Genomic DNA, 25944 nt, shown 5'->3' on the forward strand with positions numbered 1-25944 from the left:
CAGCAATCAAACAAGTTTAATTGCAAAGTGAGGGAAACAGCTTGCAAATCAGGAGGCAAATTGGACACATGTGCTCTGGGATTCCGCCCTTCGGGAAGGGATCTGAGGCAGTGTGGGGTTGTCTCAATACTTATACTGATGTCTGTACAATGAGCCATTGCCCAGGCAGTGAGGGGTAACAGCAAAACTGAGACAAGTTTGATTCATAGCAGAGCTTCATAACCAGAACATGGGTCCTTGTCCAGTGCTTGCCCAAGCTCAGAGAACACCTGGTGCTGGTCGAAGCAATACAATATTTATATGATTTTTCCGAGGGTGAAATCATCCAGAGCATGAATGCAAAGGATTGTTGTTCTGCCAAGTTCAGGGCACATCTTGCTTGCTGGGCGTTAGCTCTGGAAAACGGGATGTTTCCTAATATCTTGACAGAATTCTGGAACAGTTTCTACCACTAATTGAATATGCAACCTCTGATAACAACAATAGTAATCACAATAGATATAGACACACATCTGGGGCACTGAAAAAAATTGCAAAGTGCTTTACTTACATTATTTCCTTTGAGTCTTACAGCAACTCTATGAGGAAGGTTCTATAGGCATAATTATCCCTATGTTATCGAGGGACAAACTGAGTTTCAGAGAGTTCAACTGATTTGCCCAGGGTCAAAGGGTTGACAAGCATCCTAGGCAGATTTCGAATATAAATCTCCCCTAATTCCAGGTAAAATATACTACTATATTACGTTTATTTTCCATATCTGGGTGATCTCTGAAAGCCCCATCAGCTCTGATAGTTCAAGATTTAATGATAATGAATGAAGTCTGTGTCCCTACTATCTACAAGAGCAAACCAAAACCCAGAGGGGGTGGTACATGCCAAGCACCATTTCCAAACATCTGTCTCGGTTGACTTTAAATTCCCTTTAGCCTGGGGCGTTTTTGCCTAGCTTTCTAGCTAGGCTGACCTATTTGTTTAATGCATCTATCTCAGAACCCTCCCACAATTGTGAGCCTTATTTCTGCTGGGAGCATATTCTGGAAAGACACAGAATGTTCTGACCCCAACGAACTGTAAAGATCCCAACACAGGTACCTATAGCAAGAGCTTCATGGGGACCATTTAAAAGGTAAATGGATTTTAGTTTAATATCTGGTGTGTTCTAAAAACTTCCCCTAGTAGGAAAATTTCCTCTCATTTTGCTTTGATTCTGGAAGAGCTCATGCTAAAGAGGCAGAGAGCAAAAATGAAATTAACTTAGCTGAACTGAATGTACTTATCCTAGTTCAAAGGCTGTTGGTGGCCTCCCTCACAAATCTATGAGTTATTCCTCAGATCCAGATTTCTTTAGGGATATATATTCCCAGTATTTTGATCACAGATAAAGGGAGCATATTAGATTTCATTAGTAGTCCAAATATTTCCCAAATATTTCCTATTTAAGAAAACATAATGTGCACATAAACACAAAAAAAAGCTGGTGGGAATAATTAAGGAAATATATAATTAAGGACTTATGGTATTAACGTATTGTTTGAATGAAAAGCTAGACATAAAATCATGCCAGATTTCAGTTACAAACAGCTAGAGAAACTTTCATTCCTCCCTCCTGCCCCCCATCCTTCTGGGCCTTAAGTATATAACAAAAGTTTCTGAGAGTAGAATTTTAGTTATTTTCTGAAGTAAGGTGCTTTCCTTATGAGAGATTTCACATAAAGAACTATTGAAAAGACCAAAGCCTCTGTCACTGTCTCCTTACATAGTTAAAACCCTATGAGAGTGGGAAAAATCGAAAAGGATTTTTTTTTAATATATATGTATATATATATATATGTATATATGGGTGTATTTGTGTAGATAGATATAGGTATAGATATGGATATGGATATAAGTATCCCCTGTCTCCTCAAGAAACCTGCTGTGTATAGATTTATCTAGTTTCTGGAGAGAGACAAAAGCTATAAGGGAATTTTAGAGACACACAATTTGTATAGTTCCTGCTAGGATAGCACTGATCAGAGAGACTGTTCCTGGCAGCCACCTACAAAGAGAGATCCTCCACATAGTCCTCCCATTCCTGCCAGACCCTGGAGGGGGAAGATGTATAATAAGAAGGAATGGGAATTAGGCATTTAATTGGGGTCTGAAAAGGAAAGGGAGAGGGAGAAGACAGATACAGAGAATACAATAATTGCACTGAGGGGGAAAAATTCCAACTCTATTTCAACCAGACCCAGTAACACCTGGAATTGTATGAATAGCTCCCTCCACTCCCAGAAGGGCCAGTCTCATCTATCAGAGTGTAGGGGAGAGATACAACCCAGCCCACTGTGAATCCAGGAGAGGCAGAAGTAGCCACATCAACGATGAAGAATGAAAAGATCAGTCATTCATCTATGTTCTTGCCAAATATTTCATTTCTCTAGATATTGGGCAGCAGAGGAAAAATATAGATTCAATAAAGTTATTTATCAGTAAATATTTATCTTTAGGTCACTTGCATCCAAAGCATCCTGTTAGGTTCAGTGAGAATCAGTATCATTTGGTGAGGCAAACACTAGTGTCTGAAGGCCTGGGTTCTTGTCCACATATTACCACTTATGAAGTTTGTGTCCTAGGGCAGGTTATATTATGTCACTGAGTCTTAGCACCCTCATCGGTAAAATAGGAATAATAATAAGTTCTCTATCTAGCTTGCAAGATTAAAGACTAAGTGATATAATGAATGTTAAAGTACATCATGAATCATAAAGGGCTATGCAAGTACTAATTATTATAACACAAAAATGCACAACCAAGAATCTTATTAGAGATGGTGCAAATGCCTGTATTTCAAAAGTAGAAGATTAAAATGCTGTATAATAATATAAGATGATATGGAAGTTTTGAGGAGAGAGAGAGAGAGACCATTTTCAGGTGGTACAGGGAGGGGCATAGAGAAGAAGGAAAGAGAAACAAGGTGGTCATATTTGAATTTAGTCTTGAAGAATGGGTGGGAATTGGAGCTAAAGAGGAAAGGAATACCTATGTATGTGTCTGGGAGGGATATGGGGAGCAGGAAGTGATAGGGAGAGAGAGAAATGACCACAGACAACTGCTGACACTTAAAAAAAAAATTTTATCCAAATGTTTTGGTATCCTTCCAGGCATAATCTAATCTGTAATGGTTATTTAAATGGAAAGATCTTTCCCATTTTTTAATAGGCCCATGTGACCTACTGAGTCACATGGAAGCCTGAGTCGCATGAGTTTGTGGTGGGAGGAGCTTGCCAAATGGGTAGATCAGGAAGGGTGGAACAGGAAGAGGCAGAATTAAAACAGAGCTGAGAGGAAATTAGTCAGAGAACAATAAGGGCTGGGAAGGACGCAAGCAAGAAGGCAGCTGGCTAGCATGAGGGAGAGAGCCTGTTTGTGGTTGTGTTTAATGGAGCTGGTTTGTGGGAAGCCTAGTAGGGGTAAGGCTTGGAGCTGGTGTTGTTCTCTGCATTGTTACTGTGTGTAGATTTCTTTCTTACTATGATGGATTTGGCTTTCTGGAGTCTGAATAAATGTTTTGGTTCTGTCTTCCATGTGGAGAAGTCTGTTGGATTTCGCGAGTCAGAATTGTGCTATGGTTGCCATAGGTGCTATGAATATCACGTTGGTGCTACATACGCCTATACAAGTGATTGTTCTAATGTGAACCTAACCAAGAGGGTGCATTTTGCAAACTGTCCCAAAGATCCTGAGAGGAAAGGCTCAAGCATCTTCTTAAACATGAAGAGGGAGAATCCCCATGTCTTTAGACCCTAGAAAGGCAGATTGTTCAGCATTAAGATAGCACAAATGAGCAAGTTTTTCCATACAAGTTCTAATTCTGCTGAGCTACATACTCTTTACTTTTCATTTCCTATCAGAGGATGGAGTTTTTGTTTTGCTTTGTTTTTATCAGAGTAGATGCTCTCCATTAAACAGATGGAGAGGTATCTTGCCAGTGTTTGAGTGTTCTACAGAAACAAATAGCCTTGATTCTGCCTCTGCCTAGTTATTCTGTGTCTAGTATGACTTTGGAAATATGGTTGAGGATCTCTACCGAGAAATTTTTTTAAATGATTGAGAGGTATTTGAATAATAAAAAAGGAGGATGAATATTATGTGGGGTGAGGACAGGCGTAGTAATATTAAATGAGAGGGAACAGAAAGGGCAAACTACTGATAGTTTCAAACTGTGAACGATAGCAGGATTGTGAGTAAATCTAACTGAATTTAACAAGCATTTATTAAGCACCTACCAGGTGCAGGACAGTGGGATCATGAAAGCAAAAGTAAGATTACCTCTTCCTTTGAAGAGCTTACATTCTAGTGGGTAGTAAAGAACTGTATCAGTATGAATAAAATCAAATCAGACCTTTTAAGCAGAGAACCCAGAAACCATCTTTAAATTAAGCCAATATTTACAATACCTCTTTGAACCATATGGAAACAGTGGCCGTGGATGTCTGAGATAACTGTAGCAAACAGCTAGCAAGAAGATACACCAAGACTATGCCTAGGAAAGAAAAATAAATGTTTTTGACGGAAGAGACAATACAGGTTAGAGATTAAAAGTGCTGCTAATGTATTTGTAGGGGCAGCATAGATAGAGAACTGCAGCATTCTTCCTTTAGCAGAAGAAAAGAAAAAATAACTACTCCTTTCTGGGTATTATGTAATTAAAAGAGACTAATTGCAACCAGCCACTTGAACATCAGATTGGCTCATGTGCCAGATTTGAAAGGAAAAAAAAATAAGCTCAAAGCAAGCTTTAACAAAGATTTATGTCAGAAAAATGTATTTTTTTTCCTAGGAAAGATATAACTGTGTGTTCGTTCTCACTTAATTCAGCCCTTTAAACAGTGCTATACCTGTTTACTTCAGGCAGATAGAAAAGAGTCATAGTTTCATATGTTTCTGTATACAGTCTTCTTCCAAGAACTGGTTAAAAAAAATAAGGAAGAGAAAGAAAAGAAAAGGTGTGGGAGGTCTCATTTTCAAGTCTGTAACTATTTCATCCAGAATGTGAGTTAATGTTTTGTGCCTCAGCAAAAGCAAATTATACAACAGCTCATCTTAAAGAAAGGGAAGGATGATTTTTGGTCTGAGAGTTGACAGGAACCCTTCTCAGAGAGGAGTCAGTTATTCTTCCAGACTAGGCAGCTGGCAGATAGGGAGTGGCCATGGGGAGTCCCAGAGGTGAACCTAGAGGTGAATTCTTCACTTCCTGATCTTTGCTGCTATTGACAAAATCTTCAGTGATCTGATAGGAAATCATAGTCCCTTAAGTATGACATGTCATCATCCTTGAGCCCTACTTGTACTTTGAACTGGACTACCATGTCACATATCACCTTCATAAAGCCCCATGGAAATTTCACTGGGGTTAGGATGAGATAACCATCACGGAAGTATCCCAAAGAGGTCAATGTAATGACCTAGCACTTGAGAAAATGAGTTTAAGATGGTGATTCTTAAAAAATTCACTATGGACTAGCTTTTGGAACACAAAAATTAAAACAAATTAGCAGGATTAGTTTTATACACACACACACACATACATATATACACAAACATACATACATATGTGTGTATACATATAATGTATTAGTATATATACATATGTAAACACATGTATGTATACACATTTTTTATATATGGATATGCATATATTAAAGTAGTACATATTTTGTTGTTGTATTATTCTGGAATCTACAGATAACTATAAATTGATATCGCGAACTCAAATCTCTCTGACGAGCTCCAATCTGGCATTTCCAATTATCTTCAAGTTATTTAGACTTGAATATCCTATTCTCAAATCAAATTCAATCTGTCTACCATCATCTTCCCTTAACTCCTTAACAAACCACTTCCTCCTCCTGACTTCCCTAATTTTATAGTAGAACTAATTTCATTTGCCCACACTCAAAACATCTTTGACACTCTCCCATCCTCCCAGCCCAGTCCAGTATGCAAGCAGTTCCCAAGTCTTATCGATCCTTCCTTTCCCTTCCTCCTTTATTTTTCAGTCATTTCAGTCATATTAAGCTCTTTGTGACCCTATTTGGGATTTCCTTGGCAAACATACTGAAGTGATTTGTTATTTCCTTCTCTAGATCAGTTTACAGATGAGGAAACTGAGGCAAACAGGTTTAAGTGGCTTGCCCAGGGTCACACAACTTGTAAGTGTCTGAGTCTGGATTTGAACCCAGGAAGATGAGTCTTCCTTATTCCAGTCCCAGAGCTTTAATCTCTATATTGCCTAACCTCCTCTTCCATTCCTAATATCACCACCTCAATTCAGACCTTCCCACCAGGTTTATTTCAATAGCTCCTCACTGGTCTCCATGCCAGTAAAAGGCATCTTTTCTAATACAATTTGGGCATAGTTGCCAGATGAAATTTTCTAAAATACTACTTTTATCATATTCCTTCTTTCTTATAAACTTGTGGAAGACAGTTAATAATATTATCTTCATAGTTTATGTCCTTTAGGGTATGGTCATTAACCTGCTTGCATTGGTTTATTGAATAAAATACAGGCTCCTTAGTCAAGCATTCAAGAAAGGATTTCATGGAGGAGATAAAAATGTGAACTGGCTTTGAAAAATGACTAGAATTTTCCTAAGTAAAGACAGGAAGTGGGGAGAGGATGTGGATATTGCTGATCAAAAGTACCAAGGCAGAGAAACCCAAGGTATTCTAAAAGAGGGGGGGGGATAATTCCACATTATAGTGCCTAACTGCCTTTTGAGCTTCAGTTCCCACTATGTGTTTATATGAATCCTGCACTTTGACCAAAAATGTCTCCTCATAATCTCTCTCAAGGGACTTGTTCTTTCCAGATTTGGTGTTCTTCCCCTTTAGAATGCTCTCATCTCTCCCTCTGAACCCCACTCATCTGTACCTATGGAAATAACATTCATCTTTCACCTCCATAAGACATTCCTTGATTACCCTAAATGGGAGGAAATTCTCTCTTGTCTAATTTTCTTTGGCTTTTATTGATTGCACTACTCATATGATATTTTTACTTCCTCACTTGTAGGTTATATATATTCATAACCTATCTTCCCAACTAGATAATGAGTTCTGATAGGGACTTTTATTTCCGTATTCCCCACAGCATGTACCACAGTGCTTTCCACATAGTAGGTCCTCAATATTTGTGGAATGAAGGAATGTATGAAATACTTTTTACCAAACCTAAGTCCAGATAATATGTAGAGATCTCTCTGAAAAAAATAGATGGTAACTCAGTTATGAGCTGGTTGTTCTAGGAAAGTCCTTTGCCTTCTAATACTGTGCAAGGACTGGGCTGATCAACAAATCCAACTCAGCAAACATTTGCTGAGCAACTACCATAAAGAAGGCACAGAGGTGCTAGTCACCAAGAGGGAAATGGAGAAGCGTGTGATGTATTCACTGGGAGGAGGAAGGGGAGCGTAAAATATATGCAAATTAATTTAATGGGAAAGATACTATTTTTGATTCTGTGTATGTAGATGTCTACAAACCAGAATGTGAAAGTAAATAAGACACAAAGTGCTATGAAAGTTCAAAGGAACCTCTGGCCAGGGGCTTCTGAGAAAGCTATATGCAAGAGGTAAGGTCTGAGCTGCGCTAGCATGAAGAAATGAAATAACGACACCCTTCATAGACTGAGGACAGAGGGCGTAAAATGGACATCTGTGCTGCAGAATTAGTATTCTGTCTTCTTCCCAATGTCACAGTGAAAAAAGGGAGTAGAAATGTATTTCTCTGTGGTCCAAAGCTGTGAGTCGTAACTAACACGTTGGAGGACAGAGTCATGATCCCCAAAAGAGCTCTGTTGTAGAACCTTGGCAAAATCTAATAAGATTAACTTTATCAGGAGTAAATTGAAAGTTTATACTTAGGTTAAAAAAATAAACTTCCCACGTACAAAATAAGGAAGGTTGAGACAATAGAGTGGCTTAGAAAGATTTGAGGTGCTGGTAGACTCCAAGCTAAATACAAGTCAACAATATGCTATTTCATACAATATTATTAACAAAATACTAAGCTGAATTAACTGAGGAGTGGTGTTCAGTGGAATCCCCTGTCACAAATTTGTGGGAGGACATGAATGGGAGTTTGTAAGTTCATAGAACCAGAAGAGACCTCAAAGGCCATACAGTCTGTCCCCTTCATTTCACAGGTTAAGAAACTGAAGCCCAAGCAGGTTAAGGGGCTTGCCCAAGGTCACACAGGAAGTGTCAGAGGCGGTATTTGAACCTAGGACCTGTGACAGCAGAGCCAATGTACCTTACATTGTATAGTGCTGCCTCTTCCTCATTCTGTGCTTTATGGTCCCTTCATTAGCCCATAATGAGTCTAGTCATGTAGTTTAGTAAAAAGACATCTGGAAAAGAAAGAAATAGAGAGAGAGGGAGAAGACCTTGTCACAGGAAGAAGCTGAATGAGCATTACCTAGCAGAAAGAGAGTCTCCCACGATTCCCAGATGTTAATTCATCTTTCCAATCCTAATATCCCCAAAGGAATCATTCTTTCATTCAATATTACCCTAAAACTCAGTAGTTGTATATTTCCCCATCTTCCATTCTTTCTTTGTGTTTTTTTCTATTTGTAAGACCTACATTTTAAAAATTAAATACTGTCTGATTCCACCTACATGAATGGAAAATTAGTAGGAAAATTCCCATTAGTATCTTATCTGTGAATAGAAAATTATCTCTTTGGGATTATGTCATGGCAATAGGAACCACATTCTTAAAAGGCTATAAATGTCACTTTGAATAATGTTGGAGACTTGGATAAGAACAGTTTGAACCATAACAAATCATCCCATGAGGGCTCAGTTTTGATTCACAATCCCATGTTTGTGTTGACAGACTGTTCTTCATTAGATGTGTGTTTGATCTCTATCCACCTGGTTTGGATTCTGCATGTGGATAACAAACTTTGGTGGTCCTTGGCATTGCAGAGCCTAATGTAGTTCTTTATCTGTTTTAATTAATGAGCTACAAAAGTATAGTAAATAATGTCTCTATGTAATATAAAGTAATATCTGCCTTGGGTTCTCTGAGCTTGTGGGGTAAGCTTGTGTAAATGTTTTGTGTTCTACATTCTGCTTTTTTTTTTTCATTATTGTTGTCAAGGTAATTCATTTGTTCAGTCATTTCAGTCCTGTCAGACTCTTCATGACCCCATTTGGGATTTCCTTGCCAAGGATACTGGAGTGGTTTGCCATTTTCTTCTCCAGCTTATTTTATAGAGGAGGAAACTGGGGTTAAGAACTTACCCAGGGTCATATAACTCATAAGTGTCTGTGGCACTATTTGAATTCAGGTCCTCCTGACTCCAGTCCCAGCATCCTATCCACTGATTTATTTAGTTCTTCTTTTACATCCTCACAGCTATAACTAGGGGAGGGTGACTGGAACTTTTCTTCAGGCTGCCAAAGTTTAGAGGACTGTGGCACCAAGTATAAGCAACTGAGTTTAACACTTAGTTTGGTAAAAATATTTCAAACAGGAAGATACAATAATGCTTACTCTCATTCTCTGTGACCATACAGCCTGCCCCAGCCCCACTTTAATCCTTCCACCAGTAGCAGTGGCCTCAACTGTCCCAGCATCTCTCTCTCTAAGGACTCTCTCTTTCCAATGCTAACCAACTGAATTTGCCTTAAATAATTGGTTTGTAGGTACCTTTCATGCTTCTTGAGTAGCAGAATAATTATAACTCTGATTTTCCTATATAGTTTTAGTATTTTGGCTAATTTTATTGAATCTAGAAAACATCCCGTTCTCAAAGTTAACTGACACTTATTCCAAGAAAGAATTGTGATTGTGTGTTAGCATGCTTAACATAGTCCAAGCTCTCTAGGCAAATTTCACTGGAAAGGTTTAAGGGGTCTTCCCACTTTCCATCAAATATTTATAGATTTAGAACATGATCAACTACATCTGTATTCATCACATCTTTTCTTTTTGATTTTGGTTTTTTCTCTGCTAGGGGACCAGCTTCCTTAATTGTTTTCGCTACCCCTTTCTTCCCATTACCCAGCCTCTCCCCACCCCACCCCCACAGTAACCCACAGAAAGGTATGATAATCAAAGCTTTCTGCAGGACAATTGCAAATGGTAATTGAAAATGAAAGTGGCCCTGGAAGTCCCAGCCTCCTTCCATTTCAGCTATTTTATCTCCTGCTAAGAACCCTGAAATTTCACCTCTTGTTTGTGTTCCCATCAGAGGCAATCAAAATGGAAAAAAAAAACCTGGAATACATGGGTTGTTGAGGCAGTTCTAGTTTTGATCAGATTCCGCTGTTTATGTGAAATGGACTCATTTCTCTGCGGCACTCAGTTTTATTGCACAGCAGGCAGAAGCCTTTTGGGATAATACCTGTTCCACCCGCATGTCAGAATAAAGAATGATGCAATCCCATCCCCTCCTCTCAAGCATGAATGCATGCATTTGCTTGGCCACCCAGCTAGGCAGTCCAATGAACTAAAATGAATATAGGTAAAAACAGGGCTTCAAAGTCCTGGCAAGCCCACACATCTCATAGGCTGAGCTCCTACCCCCCTGGCCCAGAGCGATCCAGTGTGCTATGGCTTTGATTCTCTACTTTCTTCTCTTCTATAGCTCTCTTAGCCCCAATACTGCATCTCCTATGGATTTTTGCCTTGGGCAGTGTGAAACATAACCTATGACTTCTCACATGCTCTATTGTAAAATAACGAGGTGGAGAAGACAAAAGCATGTAGCAGCCAATTTAAACATTTCCCATTTGCTGTTCTGCTGCTTAGTAGGTTTCTTTCTTCCTTAAACGTGTCTTTCTCTCTTCTCCTTCCCTATTCATTTATTCATTTATTTATTCCAGCTACTCCTACCCTTTCTTCTTCTTGCTAATGAGCTTAACTGAATTCCCAATAAAAGTTGGTATATGCCAAATCCCCAGAAAGTCCTCCAAGAGAAGTCCTCATCCATTTAATAGCAACATAATTATTAATATACATAATCTTCACAGCTGTGAAACAAACTCTTCAAGAGGACCAACCAGACATAATTCCAAATCTTATCAAATTCACTGTACTTATGTAATTTGAAAAATAAAGTTTCAATAAACCTAAGTTGAAGAAATCACATTGAAGAATAATAGAGCCTAAATTTTGAGAACAGGGGAGGGGAGACAGAGAAGAAGAAAAATTTGGAACTCAAAATCTTGTAAAAATTAATGCTAAAAAATTTTCTTAACACATAACTGGGGGAAAATAAAATAGTATTTAAAAAGAATAGAAATTGCAATAAATTTTCATACAAGAAGTAGCACAAAGTTTATCTTCCAGGAAATGTTTCCTAGGGAAAGGAGATAGGTTTCTCATGTAGGCAGGAGTAAGAAATAACAGATGAATAGTCCAAGTGATGATCTAGTTCCCATAGAAAGTGAAAAAAAACTAAAGGAAGGTTATGGGCATGCTAGGAAAATTCAAGTCAACTTAGCAAACATGTATTATTTATTAAGTCCCTACTACATGCCAGGCACTGTCCTAAGCAATGTGGATACAAAGAAAGACAAATAACATCCCTTGCTCTCAAGGAGCTCAGAGTCTAATGTGGAAAGAAAACCTGCAAACAACTATGTATAAGCCATATATGCACATGATAAATTGCAGATAATCAGAGAGAGAAGTTATGCTAGCATTAAGGAGGATCTGGAAAGACTTCTTTCAGAAAGCAGAATTTTACTTGGGACATGAAAGAAGCCAGGGAAGCCAGGAGATCAAACAGGAAGAGTGAAAGAATTCCAAGGAGTCGGTGAAAATGTTCAGTCAGGTGATGGAACATCAGGGAGGATGGAATGTTCAAGGAAAATTGAGGTCAGGGTCACTGGATCACAGAATACATGAAAGGGAGTAAGGTCCAAGAGTTCTGGAAAGTTAGGAAATGTTCAGCTATAATGGGCTTTAAAATTCAGACAGGACTTTATACTTGATCTAGAAAATCAAATTATTGAATGGGGGGGAGGGGAGAGATCTGAATTTTAGGAAGATGAATTTGACAGTTGAGTGAAAGATGGATTGTAGTGGGTAGGCTTGAGTTCGAGAGACCAACCAGAAGGACATTGCAACAGTCCAGGCATGTACCAGGTTGGTGGCAGTGTTAGAGGAGAGAAATGGGTATATATGAGAGATATCATGAAGATGTCAGATCTGGGGGGAGGGGATGAGGAAGATACTGAGTTCAGTATTAGACATGCTGAGTTTTAGATGTCTACAAGACATCCTGTTCAAGACATCTAAAAGTCAGCTGAAAATGCCAAGATTAAAGGTCAGTAGTGAGTTTATTACTGAAAAAGTAGATTTAAGAATAATTTCCAGAGATGATAATTGAATGTATGGGAGCCAATGGGATCATCAAACCCAACAGTAATCTAGTTAAACAAGAAGGGGGCCCAAGACAGAGCTTTGGGTGGTCTCCACAGTTGGGTAGATACTATATAGCAGATTAGATAAATTTAGAGCTGATGGGAACTTTTGAAGTCATTGAGTCCAACAACCCTCCTTTTACCAATGAGGAAACTGAGAGAGAGATATGTCCAGAGTTACAAAGTTGGGAAGTGTCTGAGGCAAAGTTTGAGCTGAGTTCTTCTGGATTACAAGTCCATTGCCCTAGTCAGTACAATATAGATAAGAATCTTACATGATTGGAGGGCATGGAGAGATTTTAGTCTTTGAGATGAGACCGCAAACTTCTTGAAATTTTGTAGTATAAATATAATTGTCTGAGTGATGTCCTATTTTACTTCATCCTGATGAGTCATTAATGAGTTAGATGAGGAGGGAATATATTTTATACCTATTAAAAAGTGAGATAATCAAAACAGTGAAATTCTAAAGGATTTGCTCAAAGTCATTTGGTGACATAATTGAATGGCAGTGGCCTGTTCTCTAATTTCCATTACAGCATATTAATATGTTTGACAACAGTGTCTTTCTGTGTATATTTATATAAGATCAAGTGTCATGCCTTTGGAGAATTTATTTTTAAAAACAAGGTCTCTGGTCTCACTGCCACCATTTATCTTTTTGGAAGTTGTAGGCTTAATTAAGATGGAGAAAATAAAATAAAAACATTTTCACTCTGCTATTATGGATCAGTCAATATGATCACATCAAGTGTAAGATTTATCTGAGGATAGGGTAGAATGAGGAGAAGCATCTGTGGTCATCTATACATATAAATTGAAATAGAACATTGAGATAACTAGTCAAATCCTATCCCAAATTACTTGCACCTGGCTATCCAAAGAATATTGGCAGAAAACTCATTTTTTACTTTAAATATCTAGATAACTACTTCAGTTCATTTTATTTTGTAGTATAGATGGATTCAAGCATGTCTCTCCTCAAATACTTGCTAATTTCCTTTAAAATGTGCTTTGATTTAAATAACTGAAAAACAGTTCTCTACTCCATTTGTTTGTAGAGGATTAGAGTTTTCCTTTAAAGTCTCTTTCTGATGTCTCACCTTAGAGGAGGAGTGTTCCCGAGTTCTTGAAGACCTTTCTAGTGGAATGTGAACTCAATGCTTCCAATCTGGCCTGACGATCTGCATAAGTGTGTGCGCTTGTGTGGGTCTTTGTATGTAGGTGCCTCGATGTCTATGATACAAGGTCTAGTCTAGCTAAGTTTGGAGAGCCTTGGCACTAAATTGGTGATAAAGTGATACCATTTTTGTCCTCTGCCCCTCACAAAGACAGACTACTAAAACAAAGAAGATTTGTAGAGGAAAGCACCCCACGCCAATAAAATCCAGGATCCCCTAAGTATGGAAGTATATAGAACAATGATGGATGAGACACCTCAGAAACATAGGCCAGATGGTATGAAGAAGGCTAAAGAGGAAAATCTTTCTACAGTTATAAGGCAATCTCAGGTTTACTATTATAGACAGTTTCTCTTCAGGAGTTCACTAGCATGCAGAGTACAAAAGCAGAGATGTCTTCAAGTTTTCCTATTTTACTTTGTGGATGATAATTTACCACCATGTTTGAGGTAGTGGGAGGAAACCTTTTTAAACTGATGGCCCACTGGAAAGCTTTTTTGGCATCAGCAAACATTTCCCTGACAGTTGCTTAAATTGCGTTGATAATGTTTAAAGCATAGGACAGGACCTATGATAGAGTTGGCATGGAGAGAAATGGGGTTCTATAATGAGCAAAGCCAAATGGAAATGCACATTTCTACTGCTCCATGCATTGCCCCACCTCATAAAGAAATCTAAAGGATTCATAGTCAAGCTTTGCTATCTTCCAAGAAGCTCCTCTTAGGTTAGGAGCCACTGTAGAGAGGTAAGAGCTGAGTATGCAAGGTAAGGGTCTGCTCTTCAGATAACAGTGAAGTATAGTGAAAAAACTGTTGGACTGAGAGACAGGAAACCTATATTTAAATCCCAGATGTGACACCTGTGCTTAGCAGCAAATTTCTAACCTCCGATTTACTCATCTGTATAATAGAGGTGATAATATTTGTAATGTTTACAAGTTATTGTATAGATGGTATTATCCCTGCTGCTGATTGAAAATGAATGATTCAGAAAGGATTATACTTAGTAAGGGCCAGTAAAAAACATATTTGCTTGGAATAGTGTGAGGCAGAAAAGAGAAATTTAAACCGAAAGGAGGGGAAAGAAGAAAATGTTCTCGTACCACAGAGTAGCTGGCGCAACAGAAGAACAGTCATTCATAAGACGGTAGCCAAGAAAACTAATACTAAAACCCAGGGCCTCCCTCGGATGTCAATAAACAGGAAAATCTAGAGATTCTGGTAAGAACACTGAGACTTGACGGGATGGAACTCATGATTGGAAATTTAACTCATAGACGGTATACTTTATCCATAAGGAATGGAATAGATTAAAGTGGGGCAAAGCCACAAGGAATGTAAAGACTAAATACTCGTGAAAAAAATCTAGAAAACTCCCCATGCATACAGGTCAAGGCATAACCTAATTTCTCAACCACTAAAAACTTGTGTTTTTATATCATTTTTATGTTTATAAAGTAAAATTCAGTTGTTAATTTGAAAAATAAGCTTAGTTAAGTTTAGTCTCTTTATTTGATGAATAAAAAAGTGTCTTTTATGGATGAATAGTCAATAAATATTCACCTTTAAAAATAAAAAAAATCAAATGCCTTAAGTGGTGAAATGTGTGGAACCTGGAGAAAGCAATGGTGTTTGTGTGAGGACTGATGAAGATAAAACAAAAACATTATCATGGCAGGGATAGACCAGAGACCACCTCACCAGAGACCTCCAACTGGTGGGCATACAGTTGTGAAACTCCCCAGTGCTGTTCCAACCAGATTAAAATATAATTGGTTAATGTTTAACAAAATAAATAAAAATACAATAAAACATAGATAATGCCAATTTGTGATTTTCTCAGTCAAAATTTATCTGTTTCTATTTGTATTTGACTTCACTAACCTAGACACAAGTCTCTTAACTTTTTTGGTATTGTAAACTGTTTTGGCAATCTGATGATACCTCTTCCTCAGAACCATATTCTTAAAAGCAAAAATAAATAGGTTTACAATGGAAACTACTTATATTAAAACACAATTATAAAAAAATGAATAAGTTCATGAGCCCCAGATAAAGAAACCCTAGCCTAAAATGAAAGAGGAAATAGATAGGAAATTTGAGAAATATACCACAAACTTGATGTGTAATCATGATGTTGTGGAATTCTGCTACCTAGGAATCCCCTGTCTCTCTCTCCCTGGTGAAAGCAAAGTAATTGGAGCAAGTGTGCTCTGGCCCTCTCTCCAGGTCTAATGTTCCAGGGTACCATAAATGGTTTGTGGGTTCTCTCTTTTCCTGAAGCCCAACACCGCCTATTAAGTGCCTCAATGTTAAGTGCCAGTGAGTACTGTCCCAATTCCATATAACCATTTTGCATGAATTAACTTTTACAAAAGGTTTAGTTACTTCAAAAATAAGAACAAGCAGAGACAGCCCCTCCTCTTCTCCATTACCCAGTGGTGTCAAGTGGGAACTGATCCTTGCAGGCAATATATTGAGCTAGAAAACTGCAAATTAACGTTATCTCTGCTTTATTGTGTTTCCATTATTTCCTTGACCATTTCTGAATTACATTTTTATCTGATTTGGACTGTACTCTGGGACTTGGCAGTTTGCTCTTCTTACCACCTTGGTCCCTGAGTGGAGTAGGCTCGAAGCCTAGCCCAGTTCCTACATAGCATTGGTGCCACCAAGTTAAGTCTAGATGCAACATGACTGACAAGTCTTCATCTGAGTTGCCCCTGGGATAGCTTCCCTGGGTAGAATGCAGAGCCTGGCCAGGACTCTTATTCTCGTGGCTTTGCTCCCCTGACCTTTAGAAAACTCACAAAGTAGGAGACTCCACTCCTTTTATTTAAAACAGGAAAGAACAGACACATGACCTAGGAACAAGGCCCAGAGTCATTCAGGTAGTAAGTGTCTGAGAGCAAATTTGCACTCAGATCTTCCTTACTCCAAGCCTGGCATTCTCTCCACTGTGCCACCTACCTCTCCCATAGAAATGAAAGGGCTTTCCTCAATACGACAAGTAATATCTATCTAAAATTAACAGGCAGAGTTATATGTAATAGAGAGATGAACTAGAGAACTAAAATCAGAAGTAAAGCAAGAATGTCTATTATCACCATTATTATTTATTATAGTGCTAGAAATATTACAAAAATCAATCATTTTGTTTCTTCTTTAGTTTTATTACCTTGATTTCTTAGAAAGCAAGAAAAAGACATTGAGGAGATAAATTTGGATAAAGGGGAAGGAAAATTAGAGAGAGGGATGATGGTCAAAGGAGCAAGCTGCAAGAAGATAATTGGATGGTTGAAGTTCATAGGGAGAGGGATTATCTTGGCAAGAATGGCCAGAAAAGAACAGGATAGGTGTTGAAGCAATATGAGCTGTAAAATTGAAAGGAAAAAGGAGCTCACATTAGATGCCCTTTATTTTCTTGGTAATATATAAGAAAGGCTTCTGGTGATCAGAACTGTGGTAGGAGTGGGGTAGGTAAGTTGTGGATGGAAAAGAAATTATAAAACAGAAACTGTGGAGATTGAGATAGAGAATCAATCAAGGGAGAGTGAAAGAGTCTTGTGCAGCAGTGAGGACCAAGCTGAGATCAAATAACATAAATCTATGGTAAATTCAGGAAGCATAGCTGGTTATATAACTTTTTTCTGCAGTTTTCATCAATCCACAAGTAGGGGTTTGGAGTTTGGCAGCGCATGAGCAATGATGGCGAAGGAGAAAAGAGAGTCAAGGGTCCAGGACCATGAAAAGTGAAATTGCTTCTTAGACTGGAAGTTGAGGAGAGGCAAATTTAGGTTTGAAGTAAGGTGGGGGGAGGAGGAGAAGGGATTGCTAACCATTAGATGCCCTTTTCGTTTTTATCAACCACATTGGTCACTTGCAATTTGGAAGGGTTGTGTACTTCAATGCATCCATCGTCTTGTTGATGTGGCTCAGCGGTACAGGACACAACCCATCTGTGCCTTCTCCTTATGTGTGGTGCTTGTGCATAGTCCCCTACCAGTCTTCCATGAAGGGTCTAACTCCCAGTGTGCCAATGTGCTAAAAGTTTTCCTCTAGATCTTTTAATAATGTATGGAAATCATTACTACCCTTATATCTTGATCTCCCTGAATGACCAGTGTGCCTCCATATTTGATATCTGTCCATGTTATATTCTGAGAGTTACCATGTGCCTAAGGGTACCTTACACTTTGCATCAAAGACTTATTCAAACAAAGTTGTTCATAAGGTGAATTTCTTTACAGCAAATCCCATTTTCCCAAAGCCTTACATTATACAACAAGCTATTCATTCCCATATCAAAATGATTTAACGACAGACTAGAAAACTCATATTTATGAATGCTTTGTAGCTTGCAAAGCATTTTCTTCCTGACATTTTATAGATGAGGAAATTGAATGAATGAACATTTATTAAAAGCTTATTGTGTTAAGTACTGTGCTGAGTACTAAGGATGCAAATAGAAAACTGAGTTACTCTTTGACCTCAAGATGCTCACATTCTAATTGAGAGACAAAACACATGCAGGCAGTTTCAACTGCAGAGCAAATAGAAGGGCCATGTGATCATAAGGATGCAGATGAGAGGCTAATGGCAAGGTCCAGGGGTTTTTACCATGCTTTGGCAGTTCACATAGTAATCGCTGGAGATCTAAAGAGTATAGTGGCAAAGTAAATGGTCAGATCCACTGGACACTGGGTTTCAGTGGCAGGTAAGATGGCAAAGCATAGAAGAATTAAATTTGGTGAATGCTTATTCAACCAGATATACAAGTGGTCATGTCTTCTTGGCAAGGAGGAGAGGTGCATCTGAGTGGGCTTTGTCCATGACTCTTTAAGAAGAGAGGAGTAGACCTGAGGGTTGATTTGGAATAGGGACTCTTAGAGGTTGGCATAGACTGAGGGTCCTTAGTCAGGAGAGGGAATATGGGGGAAAAATGGACCTGGTCCTATTGGGCTCTCCTCACAGATGATATCTGAAGTGATGGGCAGACACAATTCAGAGAACCATACCAGATATGCCTGTTAGAATTCGTAGTCCCCAGAAAGCATTTCATGTCATCCCTGCTCATTGATTGAGAATTTCACTTTTTCTTTGCTACAAGAGCAGTAAATACATTTTAGTGCTCTCTGTTCCTGACTTGGGGATCTCCCCCATTCTGTTCATTCCCTCTAGCCTTAGGATACCTTCAATCATCTTCAGCTCTCAGAGCTTTGTTCTACTTTCCCTTTTCTCAAGGTATTTACAGTATCTAATACAGTGAAGTTATTATTTCATGGGTTGATCTTTGATAGTGCTATCTAATGCACAGTATACTGCAAATTAAAAAATCCAGAATTTGTCAAATGAGTTAGTCATCTACTGTAACTCTGTAAAATTCAAATTTAGGATATCAAGTATACTGAGAACTTGAGCTGTATGTAGTAAGTACCTCACTAGATTTCTTTTCCTTCTTCTTTTTGCTATCATATGGGGAGAAACTACCCAATAAGTGATAATATCTTAATTAGAGTAAATTTCAAATATTCTACCCTATGGTCTCTATATTTTCAGGATTGTCAGTGGATCAAGTCTAGTGATTGCTTACACTTAACCTGGTTTCAATCCTGCTCCAAATGTGTATCTCTTTATCTGCCTGTAGGAAATCTCCACTTGTATGTCCCACCAGTGTCATAAAGCAAACATGTCCACAAGTTAGCTTATTATCTTTCCTCCTAAATGTGTTCCTGCTTCTGACTTCAGTATTTCTGTCTATATTCCCATCTACTTCCCATGTTTGAAAATTTGGGGTTATCTTCTCTTATCCAGTTAATTACCAAGACCTGTTGATCCCACCTATGTAACGTTCCTTATATCTATATCTCTCTGTTCCCACTCCAGTACCCCTAGTAAAAGCTTAATTCAAACTATTACTACTGTTTTAATCACAGAGGGAGTTATGTAGTGCCAGAGGATTGGATTTGAAGTCTGAGAGCCCGGGGTCAGATCTCATCCCCGCTAGCTACCTCCAATGAAGTGAACTAGTCACTTTGTGACTCTAAACCTCAATATCCTCATCTCTAAAATGAGGATTCCAAAGATCCCTTCCAGTTCTAACTTCCATTGAGACTATCTGTGAAAATGGTCACCTTTCCCTGGAGCTCTACCCTTGTAAATGTGAGTGTACATATGCTCATATCTGAATAGGAAAGGCTCCTTAAGATATAATTGATGTTGAGCTGCAAAAACAAACAAACAAACAAAAAACTATTAGAAAAGGTCACATTTCTCGCAATAGCAAATAGATCCCTTGCAATGAGAAAATCATACATAGTATATAGCTTCAGTCACAGGAAACGGATGAAAAAATTTTTGAAGCTGCTCAGGTGGAGAAATACCATGATGGAAATTAACTAAAAGTTGTTCCATTTGCAGTCCTAAATAAGATTTTTTAAAAGCTATATATGGAAAGGAAAGAGCAATTTATTTGTGTTCTTTCTCCAAACTTTACTTCCGTGACACTGGGTTTTTCCAACTTTTAGGCGTGCCTAAGGCAAACTGGCTTTTTTGTTTGCTTCTTTGGATTTTTTTTAAGTTCCAAATGCTTAAGTAAGAAGAAAAAAAACACTGAATTTAAGTTATAGTCTGTTGTGTTATGCCATGTTTCCAGGATTACCTGTTATATATTTGTATATATGTATTTATAATAATCTTCCAAATTAAGGAAAAATTGTGAACAGAAATCACTGAATATAAAATCCTTCCTCCTCATAATATTCTTTTCCTCACTTTTCCTGAACAAAGTGGTATTGAAGCTTAGTGGTTTCTTTAAGCTCAAGAGGTCAAGGACAGCAAAAGAATACTAAATGGCGGCTGCAATTCTTCATTAATTGTTGACTTTGTCTTTTATCTCTCTCTCTTGCTCCTCCAACCCCCGACCTTTGGCTTGTCAGAAGGAACAGTGGGAGAAGGGAAGTCATCTGCAGAGCAACTGGGTGCTGGAGATGCCTGCCCTGTGGAAAATGCTACATATGCCGATGGTATGGCTCTGAAATCTTTAGAGTCTCATAAAATAGAAATCTGGCCTATTTTCCCAATGTGTGCTTTAGGAATCAGGGAACTGCTATCTGTTCAATGAACCAACATGTTCTGCAATAACAAGTCAAATTTCAGAAGCCATTTGCTTCTAGAGTACTCATCAAAATGCAGCTTTTTAAAGCAACTGCTAGCAAAAAGCTAGATCATCCATGCCTCTTAAGACTGAGTTTGTAGGAGCAATTTTCAAGGCCAAATAGAATGGAAAGTACCTAATTAACTTTGTGTAAATACTCTTCTTTCTATGTTATATGGAACCTAGGGCAAAGGTCTAGTTACCCTGTCAAAGTTACAGTACTAGATCCTTACATGACGGGACTTCTTGCCATTCCGTTGATGCTAGTCTCTTCCCCTTCCCCCAGGTTGGGCTTATGATGATTAGGGCCTGAGCACTCTTGGTATATTTCATAAACAAACCCAATTCTTACAGAGGGTTGAAACTGAGATTCCCCAGTAGATTTATTTTTGGGGACTGAGTTCTGTGAGGTGAAGGAGGATGGAATAAAGAAGCCAACATCATAGAGTAGAGAGGAAGGGTCCAGTCCAGGGAGGGGAACCTGCAACCTCAAGGCCACATGTAACCATCTAGGACCTCAAGTGTGGTCCTTTGACTGAATCTAAACCTCACAGATTCAGTCCTTCCCCTTTCAAACCTGCCCCCACCTCTTTCCTGCATGACTGATATCAAGTGCATCTGCTGCTGTTTTCCCCTGATGGAGCATTCATTGTAGAGGGGATCATTTTTTTTAGAGATTGTGGGTTGTTGGTTCCTAATATAGGCCTTGATGTTTGAAAAATATCAATCTAATTAAACTAGCTGACACTTGGAGACTTTGCAAGTGTCTAAGACTTTCTAACAATGGTGCTGATTATACATTCTCTTTTTATGCAAATGCTTCTGCAAAATCATACACAATAGAGTAAAAACACATGTTTTATAGGGACCATGTGATCTGGATTAGCTATTTATTTTATTTTCTATTCTAGTGTGCAACCACTGTAGCCACCCCACTGGCATTCTCAGAGTGCCTGTTCTGAATTATGAACACCAAAACAGGGAAAAGCTAATAGGCCCATTGATATTGCATTGCATTGACCCCCTAGAAGCTGCAAGCTTCCTAGCACATCAGTGCCATATTTTTTCTCATTTCCTCTTGGTTTTCATGTCTTTCATTTGGGCTTCTGAATGTCTGCATGGTTGAAAAGAAATGTACCCCTATTGCTAACACCAGGAAGTCAGAGTTGTCACTAAATTTTAAAGACCATTTGGTGATTGGGGAGTCCTGCATCATCCTGTAGGACTGATCACCAATCTTCATTCTAAAAGCATACCTCTTGACATTGCAAGGCCAAACTGATGCACTGGATGGAAAATTCTGCTGGAAAGAGAGCCAATTTCACTCCTCCCAGAGACAGGAAGAAAAAACTAATACTTCTTCCAAGAAAAGAAGGGGATTTCACATTAAGGCAAAATCTGTCAACTTAATTGTTGCATTTGGGTCCCATCTCGATTGCACTGAATGCAGCTGCCATGTTCTTTATGATCTGAATATTGTTTCTGTAATCCACTATTGCATTTTAATGACAGCTGCAACTGTACATAATGTGAGACTGTCACACAAGCACAATGTTACGTAGACACCATTCACACACCTTCTTGCCCCCTGCCAAGGACTCCTTTGTAAATACAGTCCCACACCCTTGAAAGTGATTCTACTAATAGGCTATTCCAGTAAAGACTTACCTCAGCATGGAATGGAAGTCCACAAGTCACATTAAACATGAACCTATGTTCTCAAATTTAAGATTTATTTCATTATTTACCTTGTGAAAAGCATGAACCCAAACTGAAAAGTTAAGTATTTTATAGGTACATATTATAGAAAACCTGTTAGTCACCAACCTAAACCACTATTAGCGGCACTGATAGGACTCTAAAAAGATACATCATCAATAGATATAAGAAATGGAAAAGAAAATAGTTTTTTGGTTCAGAGCATTTCCTCACATTTCAGGGGGGTCTGGTACAAAAGTCTAGCATATTCTTTTTGTTCTGCTTTCAGTTGAAATGAGCAGTCAGGATGAAAGTGACCCAACAGAGAGTCAGCAAGATGATGATCTTTAATAGGTAAGATCCTGTTTCCTCTTTTTAAATGAGTAGGTGTTTTAGTAAATATCTGCAAGAATGACTGTTCAATGGCACAAGTCTTTGCTCACCTCTATTGTTAATTCACCCCCATGGTTTAGTGCAATTCTTTTTCATCTCTCTGCAGTAGTACTCCCATGGAGGGCCAAATATTTCATTAGCTTTCCCTTCTTTTTCAGTCACTGTGAGAATCATAAACTATACCTTATGTGTTGGGAATCATGTTACATTCAGATCTTGGAGATAATTAAAGTGCTTTGCAAGCCAGTTTTAGAGTACCTCGCTTTTTTTTCTAGCTTTGACACTAAGATCTTTTTTTTCCCACTTGCTCATCTCCTATGGCATGTGTGAAGCATGATGAGATAATATCTCTTAAGGATTTTGTCTTTCTCAGGAGCAAGGGATTCTCAAGATACAGGCAATAATATTTAAAAATAACAATGTTAACCCACATTTGTAACACGCTTTGTAGTTTTCAGTGATCTTGTCCCACAGCAACCAGTGCTATGCAGCAGTTTGTGCAAACATCATTGTTCCTACTTTTACAGATGGGGAAATAAAGGATTGAGGCAGGTAGAGTGACAGCTCACATCATTATTATATACACCAGCTGTATCAGCTGTTTGCTGAGTGGTTTTTTTTAAAGAAATTTGAAGCCATATTTAGACAATGATTAATAAAAATTATTAAACTCCTCCTAAGTGCCCAGCATTATGCTAAATACTGAGGATATGGATAAGAAAAAAGATAGTCCCTGTCCTCAAAGAGCTTAGGTTTTTTTCCCCCTTGTATCCATTTACTTAACATAGAGTTGTATAGAAAAAGAACCCTGTTGGGCAGATGTGACTTAAGGTCTGGTGTTGGTTCCAAAACTTGCCTTAATCCTTAAGTAGTTTGGGGTTAACTAATTCAGATGAGTTAGAATTATCTCATTTAGATATACTTCATTTAGATGGGTCACTTCCTCTCTCTGGGGCTGTTTCCTCATCTGTGAAATAAGGCCTTAGATTAGGTCTAGAAGGTCTTTTCTGGCTCAAATACTCTAAAACTCTAAGAAGAAACTGAGATAGAATCAGAAGGACTTGTGTGACTTTTGCTTTTTTGGAGACTTCTTTATGTTCTGGCTTGATGAGTGATAGCCTTAAAAAACACAGGAAGATCATAATTTGCACAGAAATGGAAGAATAACTAGATTTGCAATTGTAAATGGTTCAATTTCTAAACTAAAATGCTTAGCAGTGGAAAAATCCATAATGCACCTGAACTGTAAATCACCTTTCTGTTTTTCCCAGTAAGGCAGTACAAAAATAGGATCACTGAATTCTCCTCCCCATGATGTAGCCCGTCGGCTACGTAGGATTAGCAAATTCTGCTAGGAAACTATTCAAGAAGACACAGCCTTAAGGGAATTTTATAACATTCAAGGCTAAATATTAAAGCATTTCTAAAATTACAGAATAAGGGTGTTTTTGTTTGTTTAAGAAAAGAACCCTCCCCCGTTCTGCAAAGTTCAGTACATGATTCCCCTTCCTACTGATTGGTCGTTTAACAGTGCCTTTTAACAGAAGAAAAAGAAAAAAAGAGAGAAATATACATGGAGAGAAAATTCTGTTTAAATGGAGTGAGAAGGACTAAATCTGAAGTATGAAAATGCTTATTTCTCTGCCTTTTTCGTTTTGTTTTGGCCCTTAATGACTCTTTATGGCTATTGTGTCGAAGGTACGGCAGAATTCTTTTCTGTACATAATATCTTCCCTACCCACTTCCCCACCAGAGATGCAGCTAGGCATACCTCCCATGTCACTGTCTTGAATATGTACCAGCACATTCCCTGACACATAAAGGATACAAGGAGACATATGCTTCCCCTTCACCACCACCATGTCTTGGTCTGGATCTGGACCATGAAGTCACATACATAACTACAGGCCAGGGAATCCAATCTATCTAGGCTTACAGAGACCTGTTTAATTCATGTGAGCTTAAGCTAATCAAGAACTCTGCTGGAAGCTGGTACAAAGTTCAAGGTACTAGTTGATGGAATGTCTTGCTTACAGGAACATGTCAGTTATATCTGAGTCAGGAAGAAAAAAAAAGATATATCTGAGAAGATATAGTCTCTGTGGCCCTGCATGACTCAGTGAATTCCACAATCGTAGCTGGCTGCCACAGCTAATAGACTCTACTGCCACTCTCTCCTGAGAGCCTAACCATCCTGCATTATAACACAGTAATTTTGTATTATTTCAGGCATTTCCTTTTGTAGTGCAAAATTCAGATTGACCTTAATCATAAGAAGTGCATCTCAAGGTAGACTGAATTTTAGAGTTAAAATGAGCCAATATAGCCATACTTGGGACATAGTAGGCATGGAATAAATTTGTTAGTCACTGTAATGTATTTCAAGTGGGGTGACTGAGGCCCAGATTTTTCTGAGACCTGAGGAGAAGTCAATTTCTTGCATTTTGTAGGTATAGCTTTTGAGGGTTGGAAGGAACCTCAGAGGCCATACACAAAAAGAGATTGTCCCTAACTTTGACACAGAGACATTATGGGCATGTGTGTGGTGTTTATATATTTTGGAAATCATCTCCCCCATCAACTTCCTTCTTTCCCTGCCAGCACAATTAGTACCTCAGAACCACATGGTGCCTTGGCCTACCACTCAGAACTCACTCCAAATGAATGGTTCATAACCTATTTTATAGTGTAAGACCTTGAACATGATATATATAATGCACAAATTGCTGTTTATTTCACTCTGGAGAAGGATTTTCAATGTAAGAGATCATCTATTGGTCACTTTTGTAGGCCACTGTTGTCTCACCCAACTGTAGAAATGCTGTCATTATCCATATGTGGTTTCTGGAATCATGAATTAGTGCATGAAACCTGAGATGTCTCGAGTTGGCTCATACTAAACATAGATGGATAGGCATCTAGAGAAACACTTATAGGATGAATTCAGTTAATTATCACATTAAGCAAAGCTAACCTTCAGCATGACATTTATTTATTGGACATGTATTTATATGCTGCTTAAAGATAACTCATGTTAACAATGGTCTCTTAAATATCCAAAGTTACATGCCTATGCCAATCAAATA

The 25944-nt window shown here is 38.4% G+C and overlaps 1 protein-coding gene across 1 annotated transcript in view; it reads left to right on the plus strand.

Moving 5' to 3' along the window:
• The window catches only part of MACROD2 (mono-ADP ribosylhydrolase 2), a 2147078-nt gene that overhangs the window by 2120799 nt on the left and 335 nt on the right, over positions 1–25944 (plus strand). The window contains exons 15-16 of the mRNA XM_072634489.1: positions 20550–20636; positions 22755–22819. Of these exons, the coding sequence (XP_072490590.1) occupies positions 20550–20636; positions 22755–22816 (149 nt within the window). The 3' untranslated portion in view covers positions 22817–22819. The remainder of the gene's footprint in view (positions 1–20549; positions 20637–22754; positions 22820–25944) is intronic.

This window comes from Notamacropus eugenii, chromosome 1, assembly GCF_028372415.1.
Source record: "Notamacropus eugenii isolate mMacEug1 chromosome 1, mMacEug1.pri_v2, whole genome shotgun sequence".
NCBI lineage: Eukaryota > Metazoa > Chordata > Mammalia > Diprotodontia > Macropodidae > Notamacropus > Notamacropus eugenii.